Source organism: Drosophila erecta, unplaced genomic scaffold (assembly GCF_003286155.1).
Source record: "Drosophila erecta strain 14021-0224.00,06,07 unplaced genomic scaffold, DereRS2 tig00000021-arrow-pilon, whole genome shotgun sequence".
NCBI lineage: Eukaryota > Metazoa > Arthropoda > Insecta > Diptera > Drosophilidae > Drosophila > Drosophila erecta.
Genome location: NW_020825198.1, coordinates 18,888,283 through 18,905,452, shown reverse-complemented (window position 1 = coordinate 18,905,452; position 17,170 = coordinate 18,888,283). Strand labels below are relative to the sequence as shown.

General features: G+C 43.4%; 5 protein-coding genes across 10 annotated transcripts; 3 read left to right on the top strand and 2 right to left on the bottom strand.

The window, feature by feature from the left end:
* Window positions 1–218: 218 nt before the first annotated feature.
* LOC6545395 (1-acyl-sn-glycerol-3-phosphate acyltransferase delta) lies at window positions 219–2,593 on the top strand. Of its 2 annotated transcripts, none has more exons than XM_015157525.2 (5): window positions 219–546; window positions 950–1,121; window positions 1,345–1,880; window positions 1,939–2,296; window positions 2,355–2,593. In XM_015157525.2, exons 2-5 carry the CDS (start codon window positions 956–958, stop codon window positions 2,432–2,434), a joined length of 1,140 nt encoding a protein of 379 aa, XP_015013011.1. In that variant the 5' UTR covers window positions 219–546; window positions 950–955; the 3' UTR covers window positions 2,435–2,593. The 2 variants fall into 2 exon arrangements, with proteins under 2 accessions (XP_015013011.1, XP_026832956.1); XM_026977155.1 differs by lacking the exon at window positions 219–546 and adding an exon at window positions 742–773.
* A 223-nt stretch (window positions 2,594–2,816) lies between these two features.
* On the top strand, window positions 2,817–9,625 carry LOC6545394 (roquin-1). 5 transcript variants are annotated; one of them, XR_001448574.2, is made up of 5 exons: window positions 2,817–3,006; window positions 4,144–4,306; window positions 4,371–6,545; window positions 7,380–7,636; window positions 7,844–8,870. XR_001448574.2 is itself a non-coding variant. In XM_001973221.3 (4 exons), exons 2-4 carry the CDS (start codon window positions 4,145–4,147, stop codon window positions 7,524–7,526), a joined length of 2,484 nt encoding a protein of 827 aa, XP_001973257.1. In that variant the 5' UTR covers window positions 2,817–3,006; window position 4,144; the 3' UTR covers window positions 7,527–9,625. The 5 variants fall into 5 exon arrangements, 4 of the variants coding, with proteins under 4 accessions (XP_001973257.1, XP_026832608.1, XP_026832607.1 ...); XM_001973221.3 differs by having other exon boundaries at window positions 7,380–9,625; XM_026976807.1 differs by having other exon boundaries at window positions 7,383–8,870.
* A 2,635-nt stretch (window positions 9,626–12,260) lies between these two features.
* On the bottom strand, window positions 12,261–13,410 carry LOC6545266 (alcohol dehydrogenase 1). Its single transcript, XM_001973220.3, has 4 exons — window positions 13,234–13,410; window positions 12,951–13,178; window positions 12,708–12,881; window positions 12,261–12,625 (listed from the first exon to the last, which is right to left on the bottom strand). The coding sequence occupies exons 1-4, from the start codon at window positions 13,324–13,326 to the stop codon at window positions 12,341–12,343; spliced, it is 780 nt and encodes a 259-aa protein (XP_001973256.1). The 5' UTR covers window positions 13,327–13,410; the 3' UTR covers window positions 12,261–12,340.
* Window positions 13,411–14,020: 610 nt separating this feature from the next.
* On the top strand, window positions 14,021–15,383 carry LOC6545265 (trichohyalin). Its single transcript, XM_001973219.2, has one exon. It carries the CDS (start codon window positions 14,058–14,060, stop codon window positions 15,381–15,383), a length of 1,326 nt encoding a protein of 441 aa, XP_001973255.1. The 5' UTR covers window positions 14,021–14,057.
* A 542-nt stretch (window positions 15,384–15,925) lies between these two features.
* Window positions 15,926–16,742, bottom strand: LOC6545264 (cuticle protein 6). The gene has a single exon (XM_001973218.3). The coding sequence runs from the start codon at window positions 16,646–16,648 to the stop codon at window positions 15,998–16,000; it is 651 nt and encodes a 216-aa protein (XP_001973254.1). The 5' UTR covers window positions 16,649–16,742; the 3' UTR covers window positions 15,926–15,997.
* Between the last annotated feature and the right edge of the window lie 428 nt (window positions 16,743–17,170).

Below are 17,170 nucleotides of genomic sequence, written 5' to 3'. Positions count from 1 at the left end.
AACACAAAATACCGCCAGTATTTCCAACTGGATAATTGTCTAAATAGTTGGGAAATTACACACATTCGCCTGTAAAATAAATGTAAAGTTTTTACATTATTTTTGAAAATTTCCAGGAGAATTGCCAATTAAGAAGAGTTCCTTCTTAAACAGGAGTAATACATTTAAACAACCGAGCAGTACGCACTGTACAGAAATTTGTGTTCATCACCATGCTCCACACGTTCGGGCCCTTATCAGTTGTAACGATCGGAAGCAGCGCACATTCCGTTAGTTCGATTGCTTGCCCTTGGCTATGCGATCAATACAACCACACGCCAAGCATAAAATCACCTTTATTCGCCGATAAGCAGTGTCGCCCATTCCTATTGACTGATAACAAGTGATTAAAAGTGTTAGTTGTGGATTTCTGGTTTGCACTATCGACGGAATCCATATCATTAGGGGCCGGGGCGCCTAGAAGAGTCACTTTCATTCAGTCTGATTCTACTGGTCGCCAGAACAAGTTGCAACTGGTCTCTAATTGTTAAGATTCCGCTAAGATAGGTAAGTGTGCGTGTGTGTGTGTTGCTGTATATGAAACTGTGGACGATTGTAAAACCTAGTTCTCTTTTCTTCGTCGAACTATGCAATAAAACATATCTTAATTGATTCTGAAATTCGTTCTATCGCTTGAAATATCCTATCCAACGATAAGAATTGGACTCCTACGTTCGCATATTACAGACAGCTCACTGTACCGATTCAGTTTGGTGCGGGTGTGTGCGTTTACGGTACCATAATTTCCATGACACATGGGAGCAAAGTTTGAGTGCTGGCCATATAATCAGAAGTCGATATCGCGCGCTGGACATATTTATTAACTGCATCGCAGACACGACTTTCGACTTTCGATTACGTAAACGTTGGTCCAACCGACTGATTTTATTGAGTTTGCGTGTATTTTTAGCCTAGGATGTCGCATCTCAGGGGCTTGGGGCGACTGCTGATCGCCGTGACCTTCTTCACATGCGGATTCGTCGTCAACATTGGCCAGCTCTTGCTGATTCTCCTCGTTAGGCCCTTCGATAAGAAACTCTCCCGCAGTCTGGCCTACTACCTGCACTACTCCTTCTACTGCAGTAAGTAGTATCATATATACTTTATACACATTATCATAGAAATCAACGGTGTATGTTTAATTCACATTAAGTATAGCGTAGCATTCAGCACATTTCCTGTTTTTCCTAATTGGATTAGGAACTTGAAGTAAACCCACTTAGTTGCGTTTTTATATTTGTTATTTACATGATGAAAATGCCAAAAATGGGACTCGTTATAATTTGAATCTGTCCCCCGTTTCAGTCCTTGTCTGCGTGGCGGAATGGTATGCGGGCAGCAAAATGAGGGTGTACATCGATCCCCAGGACGAGCAGAAGTTCTTCGGCAAGGAACACGGACTGCTTCTGATGAATCACACGTACGAGATCGACTGGCTAACCGCATGGATGATCACCGACAAGCTGGGCAATCTGGGGGGAACCAAGGCGTACGCCAAGAAGATGCTGCGCTACGTTCCGGTCTTGGGTTGGGTATGGTGGATGGCCGAGTTCATCTTCCTTGACCGCAACTTCGAGAAGGACAAGGTGGTGATCAAGACGCAGCTGACGGAGGTCTTCTCCTATCCGGATCCCGTGTGGCTACTGCTCAACGCGGAGGGCACCCGTTTCACTCCCGCCAAGCATGAGTTGTCCGTCAAGTTCGCCCAGGAACGAGGTCTCCCCGTCCTCAAGCACCACTTGATTCCGCGCACTAAAGGATTCACCACCAGTCTGCCTACCATGCGAGGCATCTGTCCTGCCATCTACGACATCAATCTGGCCTTCAAGAAGAATGCTGAGGTGAGCATTTCAGATCTTCAGCCATTACGTACGTTCTGCAACTTGAATTGATTTACAGACAAAGCCCACCATGCTGTCCCAGTTGAACGGAGAGCCCGTGGAACCATACATGTACATTCGCCGAGTGCCCCTGGACGTGGTTCCGGATGGTGAAAAGGAGGCCGCTGCCTGGATGCAGAACTTCTTTGCGGAAAAGGACAAGATCATTGACAGCTTCCACGAAACCGGCAGCTTCTTTAAGAATTCCGGGGTCAAGGAGGTGCCCGAGAAGATCTACAAGCCGCGCTTGAGCACACTTCTTAACTTTTTGGGCTGGGCTACTTTTGCTGTCCTGTGCATCCTGCACTATTTGGTAACCTCGCTGGTTGCCGGCAACTGGTTTGGCTTCATCACTGTTCTGTCCATTTTGGGAGGATGTAAGTTGAGCAAGTGTAACTAAGTGGATATCTATTTAACTTTTAAAACTACTTCCAGTCTATAGCCTCATGGAATACGCTGTCAATGCTTCAAAGATCAGCAAAGCCTCGGCGTATGGTGCAGCTGCTAAGAAATAGGTTTTTATACATGAGTTTTATAAACTCTGAGGCGGTTTTGGAATATACCGTTTATAAGTAATAACTCGACTGCAAAAACCATAGAAATATTATGTACATCGAGTAAAATGTACGAAAATCAATTGTAGTTAACTGAATAAAATAATATTTTGTGCGAAATTTTCTTCCAAGAATTAAAAGTTTTTTAGATGTAAATATTTAGTGTGGAAAGATTTCTCAATCTTCCAGCACCAAAGATTACTTATTTAAACGTCGTATTTAAACATAGACTGATATTTTCATGGTGTTTGAATTTTACACCAAATTTATAATATTTGATAACAAATTTCTAAGGTTATCGAGTTTCAAAAACGATAACTGCTCATCGCAATCAGCTGAGTGCGTTCAGTGCGACCCTTCGCGCAAGCAGTGCACCAACACATCGGACATTTTTAGGCAGCTGAATTCAGTATTCCGCCGCTCGTCACCTGCGGTCATACTGGTTGCAACTTCCCAAATTTCTTACAAAAATCCAATGAAAATTAAAAAACATCTTTTCGTACCTTTAATGCAATAATATGTGCATTTTGAAGGTGAGTCAGTGCAGCACCAGTGACAAAAACTGCTTTAGATCGAGTTTCTGCGCAATCCACGGAGCAGAGTGAAAAGTGAAACGTAACGAAAAAAAACGTTGGGAGAGATTTTCGTGCAGCTCAGTGTTTTTCCTAGGGGATTACTTGGTTTCAAGGACCTTTCACTGTGTTGTAGCCCTACTTCCGAAGGTGGCATTCCTTGGGTGGGTACTTCGCATAGGATAATGCCCAAAATTTCCTTTGTTCGCGTCTCGAAAGAAAGCGGATGCTTGATGACGTTGAAAGCGAGTTACGTTTGTGTCCCCCATTAAAACGGTTATGCCTGTGTGTGTGAGAGTGGCTCTCTCTAGGGGTCTCAAAAGGATCATCAGCAATCCTTTTGCGAATGTAAAGTCGCGAAAAACTTATCCAGGAAGTGCAAGTGGGGTATGAAAATATATATTAGCTCTATATACATACAGATATACTTGCATGCGTGTACAAATGCCTCCGCACACCAACACGCCAGTTGTGTGTGTGGTTGCGTGTCTGTGTGGGGGAGCGCGTTAGTGTATGTGTGTAGCGACAGCTGACGTTGGGGGTATGGCAAGAAGAAGAAAAAGACGAAAGCGAAACTTTTTACTGTGCCACTTTTGATCGTTGTAAATGGAAAATAAGTCTATCTTGAGTCACGTCACTTTCATCGTTACATCAATTCGATAATAACGTACATATGTGATGCAAAATTCGATATTCACCCTTTATAGATATGTATTTATCTCATATACTGATCTTAATGTGATCATTGCTCTTTAGATTCGACCTATAGATGTAGCATGGTACAAGTATGTTTAAAATAGTTTTATTCTTTTATATATTAAAACTGAAGTTTTCCAAGAACTTTAATGTGATCATTAGAATTACCCAAAAAGCATATGTACAGCATGATTTCTCTAACCAAGATAAGAAAAGTATACATTCCTGCTATGAAACTGTTACGATAAAGGCAGAATAACTTGCGCTTAACTAGGTAATACGGCTAATTTTTTCAGATTTAATAAGATTCTAATACCACTAAGATCTCAATGAAGCAAGAGATTTTCCTTACCCTTGATCTTAAATTAAATTGATTGGTATTTTCATGTCTTTTACGCACAGCATGCCGATTCAGGCTCCCTCATGGACAGATTTTCTGAACTGTCCCATCTGCTGCAATGAATTCGCGGCCAGCCAGCGATGTCCGGTCAGTCTGGGCTGCGGGCACACCATCTGCAAGCTATGCCTGACGACCCTCTACAACCGGCAGTGTCCCTTCGATCAGGTGAGTTGCAGTCCATCTAAGTTTTACTCCAACCCTAATTGATCTGCTCGTTTCGTTTGCTCAGACCGTGATTGTCAGCGATATCGACAATCTGCCCATTAACCATGCTTTGCTCCAGTTGGTCAAGGACTCGGAGCTTCTGGAGCTGGGACCACCACCGCCCATTGTGCAGAAGCTGGAGACGGAGCAACTTAAGTGCTACCAACTGGGTCAGCGGTGCATCGAGGAGCTGGCTTTGCACTTGAAGTCCTTCCTCAACCTGAACGGAAATGGCAATCTCCTGACACGACCCATGCTACGAAAACTGGTTACGCTGGTCAACTGCCAGCTGATGGAGGAAGAGGGACGGGTGAGGGCGCTCCGAGCAGCAAGATCCCTAGGCGAACGCACAGTCACCGAGCTGATTCTGCAGCACCAAAATCCCCAGCAGTTAAGCTCAAATTTGTGGGCAGCGGTGCGGACAAGAGGATGTCAGTTTCTTGGACCCGCCATGCAGGAGGAGGTGCTCAAACTGGTGCTACTGGCCTTGGAGGAGGGATCAGCGCTATCGCGCAAAGTGCTGGTAATGTTCGTCGTGCAGCGACTAGAACCGCAGTTTCCCCAGGCTTCAAAGACGAGTATCGGACATGTGGTACAGCTGCTCTACCGAGCCAGCTGCTTCAAGGTGTCCAAGCGGGAGGCGGACTCATCGTTGATGCAGCTCAAAGAGGAATTCCGAACGTATGACGCCCTGCGCCGCGAGCACGATGCCCAAATCGTTCAGATAGCCACCGAGGCGGGTCTGCGCATTGCACCGGAACAGTGGTCTTCCCTATTGTATGGCGACGTGATGCATAAAAGTCACATGCAGAGCATCATCGATAAACTGCAGACGCCAAGCTCCTTTGCCCAATCAGTCCAGGAGTTGGTAATCGCCTTGCAGCGGACCAGTGATCCTGCGAAGCTGTCCAGTTTGCACCATCATCTGAAGTACCTGGCCAACATCGATCCCTGTGCAGAGGTTGCCCCCTGGTCGGATTTGGCTGAGGCCTTGGATGCAGTACGCCATTCGGTCGTTGGACTGGTAAACTTTCTTCAGCACCATGGAGTGCGAAAGACGCAGGACGGCATCAGTGGCGGTGGCAGCGGTGGGACGGCCAATAGCAATCCGAAGTACAAGATCAGCTTATGCAGGGACTTGAATGTGCGAAGGGTTTGTCCCCGAGGTGCTAGCTGTACCTTTGCCCATTCCCAAGAGGAGGTAGAACGCTATCGTGCACGGAATCGAGGAAAACATATGAAGACACCGCTGGCCCTGCAAGGTCCCCCAGCGGTAGGAGTAGGAGCCATCAAAAAACCACTAGGAGAACAGGAGGGGCAGGCTATAGGAGTGCCACCCATGTTGCCCATGTCTCCTATGCATTATATGGGATCTCCCAGGGGATATCTGGATCCCAGCTTGGGACTATCGCCAGGAGGGGGACTTCCACCGCAGCAGTCGCCCCTACTTCATCCGCCGCATCACAGTCCCATTACCCGACTCATAGTACCCAGTCGATACGGTCCTCGCTTTAGAGGCTTTGGCGTTGGCACGCCTAGGAATCCTTCGCCCAGAGAATACCAAGCCAGTCCGGTAGCGCCAACGCAACGCAATGCCAACCCACCGAACTTTAGTGTGAACAGCAACCTGCACAAGGGCTACATGTTGCCCGGAGTTGGTGGAGATGTCTTCCATCTGGGCAATCCCTGGGAGCAAGCATACCTGGCACAGCAGCAACAACAGCAGCAGCATCCACAACAACAGCAGCCACCGTCCAGCAAGCCGAGTCCCAGCCGACCGTTGTCGATTTTATCCGCAACAGCTGATACCTCATTTTATGAAAAGAAACCGCCGAATAGTGTTAACATAGATCTGGACAGAGTCCCGGAGGTCGATGTGGATGCAGTGAATCTGTACCGGCAATCCAACAACAACCACAACAACAACAACAACAACAATAGCAGCTCTCACAACAACAACAATCATGGCTCATCGTTGCTCTTCTGGAACAATACGGGAAAAGAGTCAGCAAATTTTGTACGATCAGACTCCATATTGGATGACGATGCGTCCACATTCGATGTGCCCACTGGCTCCTCCATGCTGAGTATCTACGGCCCGATTTGCCCCAAGAGCAGCACAACCGGCAACTGGAACAACTTTGATCTGGGATATGGCGGCTTTAGGAGCGACAGAAACGATAACTTCAATGCCAATAAAGTAAGTAATTCTTTTAAATTAACTGATTTATCCGGAAGTATTAAAGAGGGTTAATCTGGTCTACACAGAGGGATACCCTGAAGTTGATAAAGCAATTGAGACTACTAGCCTTAAGCTTAAGATGTGTTTTTTGACTTCAATGTGCTTGCGCCAGGTGAGCCTTCGGTCGAGGTGCACTCCAAGTGATCGAGGTCAGTCTTGGCGATTGAGTGTGAATGTCACATTTATATTTTTAGAAGCAAAGCTTCTGCTGTAGAGATACGATTTCAGGAGTTTGCATCGTGAACGGCGAGATCTCAGGAACTATAAAAGCTAGAATAAGACCATCTAGCCAGACCTTGTCAAAAGCCTTTGAGACATCCAAAAATATAGCCGTGCAATATTTGCGGGTTTCGAAAGCAGATCATTAATTATCTTAGGAGCTATTAGATCACAATCCAGTAGATATTCGGCACTAATGATGTTTCGAGGGATATTTTTGGTCATGTGTCTTAAGTGTCATAAGTCTGATCTAATGAGGAATATTGTTAGGGTCGGTTGGCCAGCATGATAGTCTGCCTTAAGAGACGTAGACAAGCTTTCTATTTGCATTTATGTTTTCCTTCAGGGGTTACGAGGCGTGATCCCCAGTGGGTGTGTTAGGTAGGTAGGTGTGCTGGTTTTAATATGGGGTGTGACTATCTTAACAGTTTTTGCTTATGTGTTCGGTATATGCGCATACATATATATTATACTGGCGGGCATTGAACGTCGACTGTGAATAACCTTCATTTTCTAGCTGATAAGGCTTTACAACTTCTTTAATCTTTTGCTTAAATATCTTCCTTAAATCAGCAGCAGCAGCCGGTGTGGAGCAGGAAGCCACAGCTAATGTCGGAGGACAGTTTCGAGGGCGGAATCGACAGTGGAATGATGCTGCAGCTAGAGAAGAACCTGGTGGATATCGTCGATCCCGATGACAGTGGGATTAAGGTGGACTAGGAGCTGCATTCCGGTTCACTCTGCCAGAGGAAATTTCTATATAGGTTTTATATAGATCGAATGGGCGGTAGAGAATATGTATAATGCAATCATTTTACGCATCGTTAGAGGTTTGTACCGCACAGTTCAAACTTTGGTAGAATTTCAAATGTAATTGTAGTTAAATCTGATCCGACCGATCCGTTATTGGATCGGAGCCAAAACAAAACATCAATTGGGTTGGGTACCGTCTATTAGAATCTATTAAATAATTGTCTAATTAGTTCATTGTTCAAATTTTGTGGAAATGTGTTACTCATGTTCGTGTTATGTTTCAGATTCGGGGATTGTGTCCAGCACACATAGTGAAAAGTAACAGCAAACAAAAATAAACTCAACCTAGATTGTAAACTATGTGTGTAGCCTAGAATTCAGCTCAGACTCGTAGATCCGTAGGAACCCCAAAAGAGGCGATCAAGAGTGATGAGGATGAGATATGCAAACTCTTGTTGAGTTCAAGCAACATCCAGATTTGTATAGCAGCGAAGATTTTAAAGCAATTTTCTCAGATGAAATAGCTACTGTGCACTAATTAACTGAACCATGATCACAAGACTTCGAAATCTAGGCAGAACTCATATTCTTATCCAAAATAGTGTGTTTGTCATCCCCCCTCCTGATTATTTGTGATCAAATTTTGATTGATTGTGTAACGCTGGAAACATAGATGTAAACCTAAATATTTTTTTTAATAATTAACTATTTCAAAACGCTATTTTTATATATACAAAATCAGCAGGGCTGACAGGATCTGAAAAATCCTATCGCCCTCAAAACACAATCACACACATACACCAACACGCATACATACTGAGCCACAGGACACGAACGATCATTTGTATGTGTGTGAAATGAATGTTTATATTTCTTAAAGAAATTTTAATAACGCTATTGTGCGATGTTGTTAACTATTGTACTATATAATATTAAATTTATTGAAAATAAATTAAAATCACGTCCCATTATCCCTTTTTGTAAACTGTGAGAAAAGTAAAGTACAGGAGAATTTGCAAACAGGAAGTTAAATGTCAGTCAGGGCTTTGAGAACATTTACACATACCTACTCTACGCAAATATAAATTTGTATTTATATCTAGAAACTAATCAATTGTGCGCTCTATTATTAATATTATATATTAATGTCAGTTGAGCCTGCGTTTTGCTTTCAAGACTTTGTACATCAGTTTGATTTGAAGCAAAAGTGAAAGATTTTGTAACTTGTATTTGTTAAGCGATGAAATCAGGAACCCTATATATAACCACGCTTGGTCATAGAAGAATATAACATATATATCTTTACAAATATATTTATTGTTAACGAGTTTCGATGCCGTGTGTGTAGTAGAATCCATGTAAAAATATATTCCCCGCCTCGGGGAGTGTGTGTTCAGTTGTGAGCTAGTTAAAATTGATCGAAGCAATTTTAAAACAAAAACATATATGTAAATGTAATTTCCTATTACTCAGAAACTAAAGCATTCAGTGTATAGAAGCGAATTGAGGGAGTTAACTGGATTTCTTTAATCCATTTACCTCCTGATAAACGCGAAAATTTTGAAGAAGGCTGGGCGGAGAGTCCTTCAACTGCGTACTTAAGTCCCAATTGAGATCCAGATACGGATTCAGATCCACATTTGGTGATATCCGCTCAGACTTTGGCTGTGGTGAAGTTTTTTTTTTAGCTTAAACCCAATGGGTTCAGTTCATAATAACGTATTTGTTGAGTTGAGTTTTGTAACTTTATAATTTACAATCAGTCCAGCAACCCCCCCAGCAGATCCCCTCAACTTTAATATTTCAAAACTGACCGAGGCTCTTTTTTTAAACAGATCGTGCCGAGCAATTCACACATACACACAGACATTTTCTATTTACACACACTTATTTAAATGCATATATATATTTACACCTACATATGTTAATTAAATGTATTTTTGGTATTATCACTCAATGTTTCTACGCTAAGCAAATTTCGAGTTTTGTTAATCAAAGTGGAAAAAAGTATGAAAAAAAAAACAAATTATTTATTTTATTTACCAATAAATTTTCACAAAACTTTAGTTGTTTCGGTTTACCTCTTGCATTGTTTTAAGTTCACGACGAAAGATGAAAGATAAAAGATGAAGATATGCAAAACATATCAAAGCGAAGAAAGCAAACGAGAAACTTAACCAAATAACCACCAGCAGAGTATAAGAAACTAAGAACACCAACAGCAACCACCAGATAAGAAATTTAATGGAATACAATATGAAATCCTATAGTTAACGCAACTAGTTACAGACAATCCGCATAACTTAATAAGATAAACGTAAAATATGGTTAAATATGGTACGATAGTAGGCGCTTCTGTTCCTCAACCTAGGGTTAGTGATGTAAAACGACCAAGGTCGCACAGATACAGATACAGACGACTTTGCAGTAGCTCAGATCCAATAAGTCTATTATAACCTGCCAGGAGATTGCTTGTCGAGCCACCCAAAGAGATCCTCGATATTACTCAGCACTGCAATCGAGTAATAAGTAGATAGCCAGGGACTCCCTTTCAGCACATCTAATGTGTGTTATGGTGAGGACAATACGATACTTTCAATTTTAAGCCCACTACCCAGAAGTCGAAGCTCAATGGAAGAGCACAAGCTCCCTGAAAGGTTAAAGGTCCCGTCTTTGAAAACGAACCGTTGCTGTTTTTGGTGTAATTTATAAGTTATAGACCCTTGAATTGTGATGATGTGAAATTTACAGTTAACATGCGAAACTAATCCCAGTTCAATGGGAACGAACAAATGTCTTTATATTAAATGCTAATTAAAACTAACTATAACGAGTATAATAATGTATCTAAATACACACTACATGCCACTGGAAGGATGCATCCGACGGGCGTATACTGTATCATAGAACTATGTAAGCAGAGATTGTATTTTACATGCACTCTACAGGAAAGGCAAACCTTCAGCAACAAGAGGGACGTGCTTCTACTTCAAGAGATCTCCCAATACCTTCGGGTCTGTCCACGGTTATGATACCCTAGAAAGGAAGAGTTTTCAGATTATATCTAAACCTTTAATCGGTGTATTTTAATTACTAAGAACCTTTTGTGCTATCCCATTTAATTGCTGCTGGCAGCTTGAGAACTGGGAACTTCGAATGAAAAACTCTATTATACAGATAAATGATCTGCAAATGCTTTCATCATAAAATTTTTATTTTGTTACACTCTGGCAGATAAAATCGAAAGCCTCTAAAGCCTAGAGCATTTCAAAACGATGACAATTCCTTTTCTAGGGTATCCAAAGTTTCGGACTACCGAAATCAGACATCTCTTCTAGTTTTGTGGAATGTTAATCGATAAAATGTATGTTCTTGGATGTGCTGAATTTGTATATTTATCTTCAAAATTCATTGTAAATGTTAGATATCAAAAACCAAAAACTCAAAAGCAAACTAAAAACAAACTCAATTTTGTGTGTGTATGCCTGCAATTAAAATAAAAGAAACTTATTCGAATTATAAAACTGAATTTGATATGACTTGATTTGGTTCTGGTTGCCTGCCAACTTGATACCTTCTTGCGGTTAATGTGGGAATGCTTACTACTCAAAAAGGTTTATTATGAATACGTTTAGCTTAAACAGACGAATACGCAGCTAGATGGGGGATTCCACTGGTTTGCTAGGTCCAATTCGTGGATCTCACCCAGTTCCAGCATCAGAACTGCTCCACCGTCTGTCTTTTCACCTTGCTAAAGACGGTCCGCATGCGAGTTTCGTAAAATGGGAATGTCGTTTTCATTAGATGTAATTTCTTAGAGCGAAATGGATGGAACTTTCAGAAAAGTATTAATCAGTATATGCTTTGCTTTTTCCATAAAACTTACAATGTGGTGACACCTGTTTTGGAAGTTGAGTATATGGCCATTCATGTACTCCAGTGCCGTCAAAGTGCTACACCTTTACAAAAAATGGATAAATAAATCCCTCTGAACGTGTAATTATATTAAAACCAGATTTATTTGAATGGTCAGTTCAAGCAGGCGTTATAGGCAGCATCTATATCCAATTTCTAAGTGATGCCCATTTTTTGGTATAAAATTTCACTTTTAGAATTAAGCTTTTTCCACTCAGAGTTCGGCGTCCACAGTCAAATCAAAAATGGGCAGACTCTAATGGAGCAGGGAATTAGTTCCTGTATCCACTTTTTGCCTATGCCGCCGAATTCGCCGGTAAACCACATTTTTTCCTGCCAAATCCATGTCGCAATTCGTAAATTCTCTAAAAAATTCCGTGCAGTTTATTTGGCTGCAACTCGCGAAGATCTCAACAAGTTATAATCATTCCAGTTTCCATCGCTCTATTTTTGGTTTATCTTATGTGGGGCCTACAGATTTGATAAAGAATATTTGTATAAATGGAAATGTTTGATAGCCTCGCTTATATAGCAGAGGAGAAGGCCATTTTTATAGACGGTCTTATATTTTTATATATATTATATCATCTTTGGAAGTAGGACAAGTTAAAAACGAGGATTAACTTTAGATGAAAAAGATCTTTAAATCGAAATTTGTATTTTGAAAAAAAACTAAATTTAGGTTTTCTATTTATTTAGTATTCTGGTTAGAAGTGGTACTAATAAATAGAAACGTAACCTATTTTCTGTCCGTATGGCCCCATTAAATGTTAAAAAAGCTCCATTAACTGATAACATTTTATTTTTAAATCACCAATCAGTTGATGATTAAATGTTTGCAATTAGCAACATTAGAGGGTGCGGTATTAGTTATCCAACTGGGGCTTCCATATGTCTGGCATGTTCACCTCCGTCGTCTCACCCAACTCTAGCATTAGAACTGCTCCATTCTTGGAAGTCTCTATTGCTGAGACCAAGTTCCTGGCACAATCCTCGGCCGTCTGTCGCTTCACCCGGTTGAACATGGCCAGCATGGGATTGTCGTAAGTGAATGTCGTCTTGTTGGCGATGTCCTCCAGGAGTCCCGTGTTCGTGAATCCCGGACAGATGGTAATGAAGCCTACTCCAGAGTGAGCATAAAAGAAGGGGTTCTAAAAGGGATGAAATATTATTTTTATATTTAACTTTAAAATCAATTAATTCCTTTTTATTTCAGTTCCCTTCCCTACTTACAGCCATGGCCCTGGTGAATGTGGTAACGCCCGTCTTGGCCGCCGAGTAAATGGCCATAATTGCTGTAGGCTGGAGTCCAGCCACCGAGGATATATTCACTATGAGTCCACCCTTTCCACCCTTGGCCTTGTCCATGTGCTCCAAGGCGGTCAAAGTGCTGTTGACAACACCCAGCTGACAACAGCCAGGGAAAGCAATTAAATAAGGGTATTAAAAAAGTAAACAAACTCTCCTTTCACTTACCAGGTTAACTTGAATAGTTAGTTCGACCAGACGGTCGTTCATCAGTCCACTGCCGTTGACCACCACATCAAAGTGCCCAAATCTCTCGGCGGTTGCCTTGTAAGCCGCATCTATATCCGATTTCTGGGTTATGTCCAGCTTTTGGTAGAAGATATCCGTATCGGGATGCTGGCTTTTCCACTCAGCCAAGAGCTTCTCATTAGCATCTAGATCGAAAATGGCCAGAGCCTAATGAAGTAACCAATTAGAGATAGTATTAAGACTCTGGTGTTGGACAGCCCACCTTTAGTTGTCGCTGGAGCAGTTCTTGCACACATTTTTGGCCTATGCCTCCGAATCCGCCAAGGTAAACGACATTTTTGCCTGCTAAATCCATGTCGCTGTTGAGAAACAATTTGCTCTATTGGACTCCGTGCAATTCAGTCAGCGGCAATAGGAAAACTAATTTTTCGATCAACAAGTGCTACCGACTTTATCGCCAGTTCTCTGCCATCTCAGCTCTCTAAGCTTTTTGGGTCTGCTCGCTCTCGTGGAGACTGTTTTTTTAATATAACTGCGTAAGCTTAGAAAATGATGACAATTCCTCTCTTAATTGGCTTAATATCTTATATGATATGATATTAATATTTAAAGCATTCATCAAAAAACTTTCGATACTCATAATACAACTCCTTAGTTATTAATCCACCTCTAATACATGTCAGCCACTTAAACGGGAATCACTGAATCCGTCTAGTAATCGAATATGGCTGTTTATCCCATTGAACCAAACAAATAGACTTCCACCATTTGTTTTCCGCTTGAATCCAGGGTGCGCTTGCCACATCCGCGGAGACACAAATCTTAGCTGGAAGTGCCGCCCAATTGCGCAACCGATGGATCCGTGTCTCAATATTAAGTTCACTATTGCAACATCCGTGCGGTAGCGAACCAGAGGCCCCAAAAGCAATCGACACCAATCGGATCGCAGCGGATCGACTTGCGCATTTCGAGGTCATTGTGCAGACCGGGTGGTGGGTGGCGCCTCGAGTTACCCGCAGGTGGTATAAAACACCCACCGGGGAGTCACTGCAGCATCAGTTCCACAAGAGCAATCAAAAGAAGAGGATGCACTGCTTTACCTGGACGATTCTAGGCGGTCTTTTGGCCCTTACCTCGGCTGCAGGATTGCCTCAAAGGGCGAGCAGTGGTTACCAGGAGCAAGATACGGCCAGGGCCTTCTACTCCTATGGCTACAGTGATGAGAATGCGGCCAGGGCTGAGTACTCCTCCCGAGATGGAACCTCCCGGGGATTCTACTCTTATGTGGATGCCGATGGAAAACTACAAACGGTTCGATATGAGGCCAATGGCGTTCAGGGCTTCAAGGCCGAAGCGAGTAACCAACCCCAAGCACCCGTAGACGAGGGAAAAGCTCCATTGCCGGTAACCGACACGGAGGAGGTGCAGCAGGCTCGTCTTACCCACCTGAATGCTCTGCGGGAAGCCAGAGAGAAAGCTCTGGCCATCAGTTTGCGTGAGGAGGTGGACAGAAGGCAGCAGGATCAGAACAGGAATAGCAACGAGGATCAGCAGTCGGGAGAGCAGAGTTTGACCGATGAGGATGCGGCCATCTTGGAGAGAGTTCGTGCCGAGCTTTCAGCTATGCTGACTGATCGCCAGCGGGGGCTCAGTTTGCCTAGAAACAGAGAAGACCAGGAGCAGCAAAGGGATCAGGAAATCCGTCAGGATCAGAGGAAGGACCAGAGACAAGACCTCAGGCAGGAACAGAGGCAAGATCTGAGGCAGGAGCAGAGGCAAGATCAGCAAGAAGATCGGCGACAGGATCAGCGAGAAGATCGACGTCAAGATCTGCGAGTTAATGGACGACAAGATCAGCGAGAAGATCGGCGACAAGATCAGCGAGATGATCGCCGACAAGATCAGCGAGATGATCGCCGACAGGATCAGCGACAAGATCGGCAACAGGATCAGCGAGAAGATCGGCGAGACGATCGGCGAGAAGATCGGCGGGAAGATCGTCGAGAAGATCGTCGACAGGACCTAAGAACTGACCAAGAATCCCGTCAAGAGCTGCGTCAAAACCAACGTCAAGATCAGCCCCGAGGCCAAGAATCTTTGCGAGAATCGAGCCAAATTCGGGAGAATGATCGTCAGATCTCATCTGATCGCGATGCCGATGATCTGCGCCTGCGCACCATCTACTCCCTGGCTGATCTAAGCTCCAGCAGTTATCTCAAGCTCGGCGGCTTGGCCAGTGCCGAGAAACTGCTCGAGGATCGTTTAGACAACAGTGATCTCCGTGTGCCAATCGGTGCCTACTACACCCTGGTTTCTCCGAACACCAAGTACAGTGTGACCACGCCCACGGAGCTGCGAACTCTGCGCCCGGTGGCCCTTAGTCGCAGTTTGTTGGTAAGCAAACGCAATTGAAGGCATGGTGATGATGATCGTGGTGATGACCTGCTAATAATCGTGGAACAAAGTGAGGTGTAACTATGATGTGTTTCCTAAGAATAAATGCAAGACAGAGCACCATTGTGCCAAAAGTCAAATGTTTTTCTTTTTTCTTATGTTGTGAAAAAGTGAACATCCAGATCAACTGAAAATCTGTATATAATCTAAAGACGTAACCAGAGTCATTGGCGTTTAAAAAGGAATTTATTGCAGACAATGAATATCTGGATTACAATCATTGATAAGCAATGTAACTTGTACAGATAAATGGTGAAATAATTGGAATACTGCTTTAGTAAACTGTCATAACAGTATGCTAGACATTAAAACTAGACACCACAAGGCGGTACTGGCCTTAAGAACATTTACCTAAAAGTTTCTAAAAGTAGACAGAACAAATCGTAATTTTTTAAACAATAGCCAGGAACTTAAATTTAGCATTCTTCAAGCACTTTCGTTAGTGTTTTCTAAGCCCTTCTTAGCCCTTGACTCTCCCAAGGATTTTAACAAAGTTCAAATTTAAATTTCCGATTTGCATCATTTATTGCTCAACAAATAACATAATTTTTCAAAGACGACAAACCCGAACTTTAGGCCACAGGCAGGTAGTTCCTGGAGGGAACTTGAGCCTGCGTCTTGGTATGATAGTTGTATACGAATCCTGTGGTGGGTTGGTAGACATATATCGGCTGGGAGCGAACAGCGATGGAAGCGGGACTCGCTATCACCAGAACTTTCTTCTCGGCGAGCAACTTGTTGCGCAGCTTCTCGGCTTCGAAACGCTTGAAGAATGCAACCTTAGCGGCGGCCACCTCGGGAGTGTCCTGAACAGGCTGAGGACCAGCGGAGTAGTCTCCGGCCAACCTTAATTTGGCCTGGTTATGCGCCTCCAGGTGCTGTGCTCGCAGAGCAGCCACCTCCTGGGTTTCCTTAATGGCCTGCTGATTGGGCAGATTGGAGGTTACATGGAAGCCCTCGGCGTCGGCTACATAGTCCACGGTCTGGGTTTGGCCATTGGCATCCACGTGGGAGAAAGTGCCCCGGATCACACCATCAACGGTGCGGGTCTCGTGCTTGGAATAGAGTGGAGCCATGTAGCCATATGCGTACTGACCATGCTCATCCTGGGTGTGATACTGACTGATCGTATCCGAACTTGGTGGGGTTCCGTACTCCAAGGTCGGTGAACCGACGGCCAAGCCGATGGTTGTAAAAATCAGGCAAAGATTAAGGAAATGCATCTTCTCAAGCGTGGCTTTTCAAGATTATTTGGCGTGTTTTGGAATCTTTTTAAGGCGCTGCTAGTGTGGTGAACTAGTACTCGCTCTAGAGAACTCTGTGCTGGGATCGGTTGGGGATTCTGCCTTTTATAGGCGGCGCCTCCTGCCAAAAATTTACAATTTCGTGAGTTCTCAGGAAGGTCGTCCGGTTGGGTTTTACTTTCATATTCCACCAGGCTGGATTATTGTTCCTTTTTCCTCTTCCTCTGCTTCCTCGCATTTTCGTACATAAATATTTTGTCGATTTCGATTTCAACAAGTTCAGCATAAATTTGAGCACAAAAGCCGCAATTTGTTTTCATCTGCGCAAGGGGCAGCAACACGTATCTTATAAGTATCGCATGGTATCGGATGTGGACATGTACAGAGACAAGCAACAACGTTCCGCAATGCCACAAAGCAAGAACTTAATCAGGCTGCTCTTCAGTGGGTCTGGATGTGCACTGGGAGAAACTGGAGTTTGAAGATAATTCATCCTTAGAG